This window comes from Hyposmocoma kahamanoa, unplaced genomic scaffold, assembly GCF_003589595.1.
Source record: "Hyposmocoma kahamanoa isolate Upper Pololo Valley unplaced genomic scaffold, ASM358959v1 80, whole genome shotgun sequence".
In the NCBI taxonomy this organism is placed as follows: domain Eukaryota; kingdom Metazoa; phylum Arthropoda; class Insecta; order Lepidoptera; family Cosmopterigidae; genus Hyposmocoma; species Hyposmocoma kahamanoa.
This window is the reverse complement of record NW_020654051.1, coordinates 22910-33409: the sequence shown is the minus strand read 5'-3', so window position 1 is coordinate 33409 and position 10500 is coordinate 22910. Positions and strand designations below refer to the sequence as shown.

Here is a 10500-nt window from a genome sequence, read left to right as displayed (position 1 = left end):
TTTATTATTCAAATTTATTATAATGTTATTATTTTTATTTGTCATCAAAGTATTCATTTAAATTATAATAGCATTTATTAATAAGATGTAATTTTAATTTATTTAGAAACAATTATACAGAATAGAATATTTTTCCTCGCTTTTAATAATGGGCGGGAGCTCATTGAATATCCTCACCGACATCGAGTGGGGACTTGAGCTGTGTATGTGTAGCTGAGATCGTGGCAGAAGCAATCAATTGCGTGGTCTTCTAAATTTACAAATTTCTAAAATATATATAGAACACAAAGTCAAAATTTTAAATTGTTTAAAGTGCGGTCTGCAGCTATCCGTACTACGCAAATTGCCAAGAATACGGATGCATCTTTTCTGGATTGTAAATAATTCTCGTGCGTGCACACTATTTCCCCAAAGGATAATTCCGTAACTTAGGTGGGAATAAGTGTGGCCATAATAAGCGGCCATTGCAGTCATTAGGTCAGTAGTCTTCTTTATCTCTCTCAATGTGTACGTGAAACTCGACAACTTTTTCTTATTTTTTTGTATATGACATTTCCAATTCACATGCGTGTCTATATTTAAACCCAGCAAAGTGAAGCTGTGTACTATTTCTATAGGCGTGTTATTATATGCATATACTAAGTGTAGTGGAGTTTTTGCGGTGGGTGAAATTGCATAATCTTTGTTTTATTTGAATTTATATCCAAGTTATGGTCAGAATTTCATTTCCTATGTATAACAATTGTGGAAACCGAAGAAGCAATACAAGTTAATAAGTGTACATAATATTAAGTGCCCTTTACTCCCGTTTAAACATTCTGAAGTAATAAAAGTTTTTTGTTAAAACAATAAGATCAAGGATATGTTTGATAAATCATGTAGAACCGTGCACCGCCGAATACGACCTTCGATTTTTTAGCGCATTTACCAAATGATTGTATTAAGAACTTTCCCTCAGGGAGCATATTTATATTTCCAGCATATCGCATTGTCTCGCTGTCTACTCGTGTGTCTAAATAATGTACGCCTATATATTACAACTTTGTTTCTGGAATATTATAAAACAAAAAAATGACAAGGTATTAAAAAAACGTTTTAGCAGCGACGGTTTCCTTTCGAGAATTAGGGAGGAGTGCCACATCGCGAGGCGGGGAAGACTAGCTTTTGAGCACAAAATAGGCAGATAAACTTAAAACACATATATGATTTTGGAACAACAGTTTATATAAGTATGACAAATTATTTCGTACACAGAGTTTAGACTCGTAGGACATGAAAGAATAAACGTCTAGAACGGAAGCGAGGCCTGTCATTTACGGCGCGACGGCGTCGGCGGCGGCGGGGGCGTCGTGGGAGTCGCAGGCGGCCAGCCGCGAGGCCAGCGCGCCCAGCACGGCGGCGGAGCGCGCGCACGGCGCCGCCCGCGCGGCCAGCGGCAGCGCGCCCAGGAAGGGCAGCCCCGCGGCCGCCGCCAGCGCCGCGCCGCCGCCGCTGGAGAACACGTTCGCGCACGCGCCGCACGACGGGCACTCGTAGCTGCCGACAGACGGGCTCGCTCAGCCGCAGCGCGGGCCTTCGCTCGAAGGAACCGACAGGACCGCACCGGGCGAACGTCAAAAAAAGTGTCGACGGACTCGGGACTACCGCGGAGAAAGGACGAGCTCCGCTGGCTGTAATCCCGATATGAGCCAAACTATACTCAAAAAAAGTTCATCCCAAAGTTTGCAGAAATGGCAAGATTCTCCAACTCTAAGAACGTCAGTTCTGCGATCTGGAAGTCTTAATGGATATGGATAGATTTAATATATTAATATAAATATAAATTTTTAATTAATTTCTGTGTAGTAACGAGAAAACAACACAAAAATCCGCTCCCGTTAAGGACCACATCTAAGGAAATTCGAGCCGTGGCGTAGCGGGGGGATGCACAGGAGGTTACCTAACTGGTAAAAATTATTATTTAAATCAGAAAATAAATTCCACTATTTGAGAAAACAATATCCTCAACAATGCAGGTGCAACAAGGTGGAGACGGCAGTCTAAGATAAAAACACAATCGAGCCAATCCCGTCCCGTAGAACTACATTGGTACTCGTGAAAATAGAGTGAGCAACAAATTTGTAGTTTCGCCCCGGGCCGCTGAAGTCAACACAGCACCATTAGGTGGAAAATACCTCTGTACACTCACCCACTCATGTTTTCAATGATTCCCATTATAGGTATGCCAGTTTTTCTGCAGAATGTGATCTCCTTTCTTACGTCCTCTATGGCTACTTGCTGCGGAGTCGTTACTAAGATTGCAGAACATTGTGGCACTGTTCGCAAATTTTCCATTACTGTTATGTGCTCGTCTGAAGTTCCTGAAACATGTTACAGATCAGTACTCCTTTACTACAACATAATTAGGGATTAGTGTTTTATTTTCAAGTTAAAAATATACTTTACACACCTGGTGGAGTATCAATAACAAGGAAATCGAGCTCCTGCCAGCAAACATCTTCCAAAAACTGTTTAATCATGGAAGTTTTTTTTGGGCCCCTCCAGACAACAGCGTCATTTCGAGAACTTAACAGGAAACCAATTGACATAACCCCTAGTTGCTGGTCTTCATCCATGTAGACAGGGATCCAGCCGTCAGGACCTTGGTGGACATGCTTACCTTCTAAATTTAATATGTATGGTATGCTTGGGCCACACAGATCGACGTCCAAGAGTCCTACCTGGAACATTTATTAAATTTATCTAGAGTACAGGTCTCGTAATGGTTTGCTTGCGTGTAAGTTACTTTTAGTGTATTCTATACTTTATGAAGGTTCAGGTGCTTTAGTAGTCTACAATAAAAATATTATTTACATTTCATACGTTAAATTACATCGGTAAAATGACAAATTTACTCTTTATCTCTTTAATATGTACCTACCTTAAACCCGCGTTCTTTCAAAGTCAAAGCCAACTGTGTGCTCACTGTAGATTTGCCTACTCCGCCTTTACCGGATAGTACTAAAATAACACGTCGTACTTGCTCTAACATAATTAAATAGGTTAAAAATTCAAAAGTAAGAATACACAAAAACAAAACAACTTCAACCCATGTGATATGTATGATCAAAGAGTAAAGTGTATTTGGGCATTTAAAAGATAGATATGGTTGGAAGGATGGCAATTTTATTTTGGTTAGGCCGAGTAAAGAATATCGATGCTTTTTCATAAAATAATCGATATTCATCGTCAACATTTTTAATCTCAATGTATAAAAATCAGATATTTTTTCCAAGTATCAAATTTGATATATTTTATTGCCATCAGCCGCCATATAGTGTGCTACAAGAATATTTGAAAATAATATAGATAAAAGTTGTTTCGTTGTTGTTTTGTGGCATAATTGTGGTATGTATGTACCTATTCGGTACATACTTATGTATACATATATAAATACAAAAATAAAAACAGCTTTTCCTTATATTTGGTAGTCTTGGCCGAGTCTCCTAACACATTTATCATGATAGTTAACTCTTTCCTTCCACATTTTGCAGTAGGCGATCACAACTATACTTTTTATCTGACCGTTCATTGATAACATTTATTATAAATTTCGGCACTTGTCCATAATTTTCCGAGTTTTATTTCATACATAATATACTTAATCCATATGTTAGGAATTTCACATGTTCCTATAGGATGTCGAAATATCGCTATATTTATGTAAATAAATATCGATATGGTTTATAAAACATCGAAACGATATATATCGATATTTTTTTTCAATTGCACGTCCCTAGTTTTGGTACCACCTTGTGGTACTATTGGTACACACTTGACGTGACGTCGTAACAAATGTCATTATGACACTTTTTAATACTGATTTTAAATCGGCATCGGAACAAAACCATCAAGCTTAATTCTCAACAATATCATAATTTATGTCAGACTTCAAAAAAGGGAGGAGGTTATATTATGTTTGGCTATATGTATGTTCACCGATTTGTCAGTCAATTGTGGACCGATTTTAAAAATTCTTTTCTTTTTGAAAGGGTTGTACTCTCGAAGTAGAGCCCTTAGAGCATATAGGACGGGAGGCGCTATTAGCGTTATTTCTGGAACAAAATTTTCTCCCCACTTTTTGAGGAGCGGGGGCGGGGCATAGTACTACAAGCAAACAGGTTCACTCAAATGCAATACTGAATTGTGTCTCACACAAACAAAAGTCGACAACACTTTTTACAAATACACAGATAAAACACACTTTAGGAATGTGTAATATGGTTTTTTGTGAATATCGTATCGAAACTATAGATCAATATTCGAAATTGGATTTAGAAACTATATATTTTCTGAAACTATGTATTCATGGGTACAGCCCGCGTGCGCGATGCGTTGATATATTGCCGTTACTGATATTCGGAATCAGATTTCGAAACTATATATTAGTGGACACAGTTTTACAAGAGCAATGCGGGCCAATGTTAATATACAGTTTCGAAGATGAATAAAAAATGGTTTCGCGTTGATATCCACTCTCTCTCTCTCTCTCTCAATTTTTTGCTTTGTGGGGTTTTCTCATTAACTATTATGACCACCTAATTAAATTTTAGGGTCAGGGGACCCATTTTTCAGATTTTCCAGTTCTTCTCTCCACCATGGTAAGTTAAATTTTGATTTCTTTTTTATTAACGTAATAGTCTTTTTACAGGTCTGGTCTATGCTGTTCATATATTTAAATATTAATTCTTCTAACTCTATTTTTCTGCAGGTTTTCTCTATATTCTCTAATGTTAATGTATTTACATCGAAGTTCTTTTTCAGTTCGTTTTTAAATTCTGTCTACTTTGCTTTCTTAGTATTATAAGACAACGGAGAGATACTCTTGCAACACAATGACAGTAAAAAACCAACCTAAAACACACAGAAATAAAATAAATTGTATATTAAACCTGGTGCACCAAAATATTCAAGGCATGAAAGGCAAAGAGTTAGAAATAGAATTATTTATTACTGTAATAATATTGATATTCTTTGTATTACTGAGCACCACTTTCTATCAAAACATCAGTTCATGTTTAGCTTCAACAATCACCAGGTGGCTAGTTCGTTCAGCAGAGAAAAAACTATTCATGGCGGCTCTTTAATTCTCATTAAAAATAATTTAAAATTTAAGGAACGTACAGATATTGTGAGCCTATCTATTGAGCGGACTATAGAAATATCCTGCATAGAGCTTGAACGGCTTTTTTATATTAAGCGAGTACAGACCCCCTCATTCGAACAAGTAGTGACATACGAAAAGAAAAAGTGGGCAGTAAACACCTTTGAACAGTACAAAGCTCCGGGCCAAGATGGAGTATTCCCTGCACTCCTACAATGGGGCGGGGACACACTGGTCCAGCACCTGGCCAACATCTTTCGGGCCTGTCTAGCATTCAGCTATGTGCCCCACAGCTGGCGACAGGTAAAAGTCATATTTATAGCGAAACCAGGAAAACCCGACTACACTGACGCGAAGTCCTTCAGACCAATCAGCCTCACATCGTTCTTCTTGAAGACATTAGAAAGGCTATGTGACAGAGAACTGAGGGATGGAGCGCTTATGAACATACCATTACACGGTAACCAACATGCATACAGCCAAGGCAAATCCACTGAATCTGCCCTACATGCCGTTGTGGGCAAGATAGAAGTGGCCCTTAAAGACAAAGCAATCTGCCTAGGCACCTTCATAGATATTGAAGGAGCCTTCGATAAAACCAACTTCTCCAGCATACATTCAGCAATGAGAAGACACAAAGTAGATGAAGTGCTAATTAGCTGGATTAGTAACATGCTGAAACAAAGAACAATAAAAACAACAGCAAATGAGACCCCATGGGCCATAGTAGCGAAGGGGTGCCTCCCTAGCGAAGGGAGGAGTATTGTCGCCTCTGCTGTGGAACATGGTCGTAAATGACCTTATCATTAAACTCAACAAAGAACATTTCTATACAGTAGGATATGCTGATGACATAGCTATACTGGTAACTGGAAACTATGCCAATACACTCTGTGACATTACACAAGCTGCTCTCCGAATTGTGGAAAGATGGTGCAGATCATATGAACTATCGGTAAACCCAACAAAGACGGAACTAGTAATGTTTACAAACAAACGACTACTAGGTAACTACCGATTACCCAAACTCTTCAGCACAGAACTACAGATATCAACCGAAGTCAAGTACTTGGGAGTAATACTGGACAACAAGTTGAACTGGAACAAACATCTAGACAAAAAAATTAAAAAAGCTACTATCACCTTCTGGCAGTGCCGTAGAATGGTGGGTAAACAATGGGGACTTTCACCCAAGATAACACTATGGCTCTACACCGCGGTGATAAGACCCATGATCAGTTACGGCGCGGTAGTATGGTGGCCACGAACCAAGCTGACAACCGCAACCGACAAGCTGGACAAATTCCAAAGACTCGCCTGCATGGCGACGACCGGCTGCATGAGGACAACTCCAACGGCGGCCCTCGAAGCAATGCTGGACCTTCGACCCCTCCCACCGTTCATCAGACAGGAAGCGGCGTCAACAGCAGTGCGTCTAAACAGAGCCGGCCTTTGGAAGCACATGAGGACCCCACACACAGAAATCCTTTACAAGACTGTCAATGAGGAACCGCTACTGGAGGTGGTTGTGGATAGGATCCCAAAACAATACATCTTTGACAAAAAATACAAGATACAATTATTTGAAAATCCCAACGAAGGACTGAACCCCAGAGAGGTCCGAGTCTTCACTGACGGATCTAAGACAAACTCAGGAACAGGTACCGGGGTATTCTCAGAAGACCTCAATTTTAGGATATCAGCACCGCTTGGTGACCACAACACAGTATTCCAGGCTGAATGCATGGGCATCAAGTTGGCGGCAGAAGCAATCATAGCGAGAAGAGTAAAGAACTACTCCATTCGAATACTCTCCGACAGTATGTCAGCACTTCAAGCACTGAATAGCTATGACATAAACTCAGGGCTCATTTACGAATGCCATCAAGCACTCATGGAGGTATGTATACAAAACCACGTAACTCTTCAGTGGATTAAAGGACACAGCGGCTCACGTGGCAATGATGCAGCAGATGAACTAACCAGGAAAGGGTCGGAGACGGACGCTGTAGGACCAGAACCGATAGTGTCCCTCCCCTGCCAATGGTCCAGAACAACTATACACAAAGGTACAAAAACTTCACATAATAATACATGGACCACCCTTACGGTTTGTAGACAGGCGAGGGAAGCACTCCCAACGCTCAATGCCAGTCTATCTCGAATACTAATTAAACTTAAAAGGCAAGAGCTTCGCACTCTAACTGCCGCCCTAACGGGTCATGGTCCATACAATAAACACCTTTTCAATTTAGGTATCACAGACAGCCCTCTATGCAGAGCGTGCATGGAGGGGGAGGAAACGGCTGCGCACATCCTACTCCAGTGCTTCGGCGTGGCCAACTACAGGGCAAAGTACCTTGGAGTGCCAAGGTCGCTCCCCGAAGTCTTCAGCAAACCAAGGAGGCTGCTGAGATTCCTGGAGGAGCTTGGGTGGCACGAGTAGGACCCTGCACCCACCACACGCAAAATAGGCGCTTTGTCGTCGAGTTGCGGAAACCAGCCCGTTGCACCAAGTACCAAGTACCAAGACCCCCTCATTCATCTTACGACCTATTTGAAAAAATATTAGATGTGGTTTTAGGCAAATTAAATCATCCAAATAAATATATTGCTGTTTGTGGTGACTTTAATGTTAACTTATTAGAAGATTCCAATGCTAGCAGTAGGCTCATATCATTTTTCCAATGTTATAATCTTGTGAATCTTTTCTTGGTGCCTACTGGAATAACTTCTACTACTGCCACTTGTTTAGACAACATTTATACTAACGCCGTACGTAGTAATAAATCTACTATAAATAAATTAACATCTGATCACTGCGGTCAATTAGCCACTTTCAATATAACTGTTGACAAAATGCCAAAAAAGGATATCACATGTGTTCCGATAAATAATGGTCGACTTAAAGCTTATAGGAATAAAGTAATGCTTAAACTAACTGACATTCCGTACGTTAACGATCCCAATAAATTGTATGGTTAAGTTTTCAACGTAGTGAAAAGTGAACGTGGTAATGTGTTTAAGTCCAAAATCATAACTATTAATAATTCAGCAGTTAGTATCACTAATTTAAGGTTCCGTCATGTATTTCCAAACGTTATTGTTAAAGCCTTTAAGTCTATAAACATAAAAAATTCTGCTGATCTTGATAGTCTTTCAGTCAGAGTAATAAGTTCTATAGTTGATTGTATTGCGCCTTATTTAGCCTGTGTCTTTAATAAATGTGTTGATGATGGTGTCTTTCCTGACCTCATGAAGCAAAGTAAAGTTATTCCACTTTTCAAATCTGGTAGTATTTTTGACCCCACCAATTTGAGACCTATATCATTACTACCAACTCTCAGTAAAATATTTGAAAAAATTATTCTAAATCAAATGTGTGCTCCATATGCGCTTCGGTAGGAAAACTGGCCTCCTATCGACTAGGAGGTCCAGGATGCAGCAGTTCTGCGGTAAGGCCCAAAAAAGCTCCTGCCAACAAGAGTCATAACAATCCGCCTGCACGACTGTTCTGAACAGAACGAAGTGATCTGCCAGCTCCTTCCTGATGCGGCACAATTGGAGCATTCTCGAGCACCCTTTGATAAGCCAGCGTAATGGTGCGGCTATCCCATGGATGACGAACACCAGGATATCGTTCCACGTAAAGTCTGAGGGCCAGTGACGCGTTCCCTCGAGCTTCACCGAGACACATCAGCATTTTCGCGTATTCGCTGGCCGTAAACGGTACACTACGGCGACGATCCATAGTAAACAAAAAAACACCCGAACAGAAAAGCACAACCACACTCCACGACGAAAATTCGCGAACGATCGGTTATCGCTGTTTCACACGTCCAAACTCACGAACATATGCGGCCGAACTGATAGGGATAGGACACTCCAGCGCAGTTCTAGTGATGAACATTACGATTCGATTTTTATGAAGATCGATTCAAGTGAATACGATCTAGCCATTTTTGAATCGATTCGACGATTTTGATGCGATTTTTAAGTGAATCGATTCAACGTCTAGTTCGTATTTATAATTTAAACAAAAGCCTCAGTCAGTAAATAGATAGATAATAATGATATTTGTTTTTTATTGAGCTAAATCGATTACAGGCAAATGGCGACACTATTTAGTTATCCGCATTGTTTATACTAAACAAACAATTAAAGATAATGCAGGTACAGTCAACAGCACATCAGGCCACACATTTTTGTTCGAATATCACCCTCAGTGCAACGGAATAAGATATGTCAGTGTGTAGTCTGATGTGCTGTTGACTGTACTTTAAAAATAAATTCTCAATGTATAAAATCATAACTTTATTATCTTACGGCGTGTCATTTTGCAACACTGGCGTACATGTAATATGCCAGTTTGTAATGACAAAAGGAACCGTTCCTCAGACGCTGGTAGCTTTAGCTAGCTACCACACGAAATTTCCGGGCGACAGACGCTTGTAACTAAAGCTACCAAGGCATTTCGCACCCGATTGGTGAACTGTTTTACTTCTAACTTTAGTGTGGCTACACGTATTCACACCAAATTTTTACTGATATTTCACAGTGTAATACTTGATATTCTGTTATAATTAGCACATTTCTACAAATCGTAGATAAAAGAGTAAAAAATGTCAAAATTACATTTTGTGCGCGGTCAGCCGCGGTTGCGATAATGGTTGTCGTTTGATGATATTTCTTTTTAAATTTAAAAATGTCATGACTATTTCTTTCTGTAAGTATTATAAAAATGATCGTGGTGAGCTGCTTTTTCTAGTGGTGCTAAAACATTAACATCTGATATCTTATTGGAATCACAAACTTATTGGAAAAAATGACGTCATAGCGGAGGTCGTTTTACCTTATCGTAGTTTTTCGGAAAAAAAAAAGCTTATTAAAAAACGACCTTTTGGAGTAAAATATCACTCAAACACTAAAGTTTATTTAAAAGTTGTATTAAACCCATTTTTAGATCATTACATTGTGAAATGTGACTGGATTCGTAAATTTTTTTTTTCCTCGCGACTAATAGGTATTTACGCCATTATCGTGAATTTTTTGCTAATTTCGCCGCTACCCGCGACTGTTTTTAATTTTGTTTTAAAAATAATAAAACAATATTTTTAATTGATTTTGGCGTTAATCGAAAGGTATTTAAAAGCTCGTTATCTTTAAACGTTTAAAAAAAAAAACAACACAAAAAAAAAACAATAAACAAAAAGTTTAAAAGTTAAATCGTAAAATACTACGAAAAAATCGCAGAACTATTAAATGTAGTCAAAATATCAGATTTAAAAGCGGCGAATCACAATCATAAGTGTAGTCTAAACAAAAACTTAATAAATGTTTTTATCGCACGTGCATTC

At 39.2% G+C, this 10500-nt stretch overlaps 1 protein-coding gene across 1 annotated transcript; it reads right to left on the bottom strand.

Annotated features, from left to right (window-relative positions):
- Nucleotides 1–255: 255 nt before the first annotated feature.
- LOC113233747 (cytosolic Fe-S cluster assembly factor NUBP2 homolog) lies at nucleotides 256–3126 on the bottom strand. Its single transcript, XM_026468936.1, has 4 exons — nucleotides 2921–3126; nucleotides 2450–2720; nucleotides 2189–2360; nucleotides 256–1536 (listed from the first exon to the last, which is right to left on the bottom strand). Exons 1-4 carry the CDS (start codon nucleotides 3029–3031, stop codon nucleotides 1314–1316), a joined length of 777 nt encoding a protein of 258 aa, XP_026324721.1. The 5' UTR covers nucleotides 3032–3126; the 3' UTR covers nucleotides 256–1313.
- Nucleotides 3127–10500: the final 7374 nt, after the last annotated feature.

What these genes read in the sequence shown, in the direction of transcription:
- LOC113233747 (XM_026468936.1), bottom strand. Translation starts at nt 3,031, where the DNA reads ATGTTAGAGCAAGTACGACGTGTTATTTTAGTACTATCCGGTAAAGGC. An exon ending in TGTTATTGATACTCCACCAG is followed by an intron (nt 2,361 to 2,449) that starts GTGTGTAAAGTA and finishes AACATGTTTCAG; the next exon opens with GAACTTCAGACGAGCACATA. An exon ending in ATCATTGAAAACATGAGTGG is followed by an intron (nt 1,537 to 2,188) that starts GTGAGTGTACAG and finishes GTCTGTCGGCAG; the next exon opens with CTACGAGTGCCCGTCGTGCG.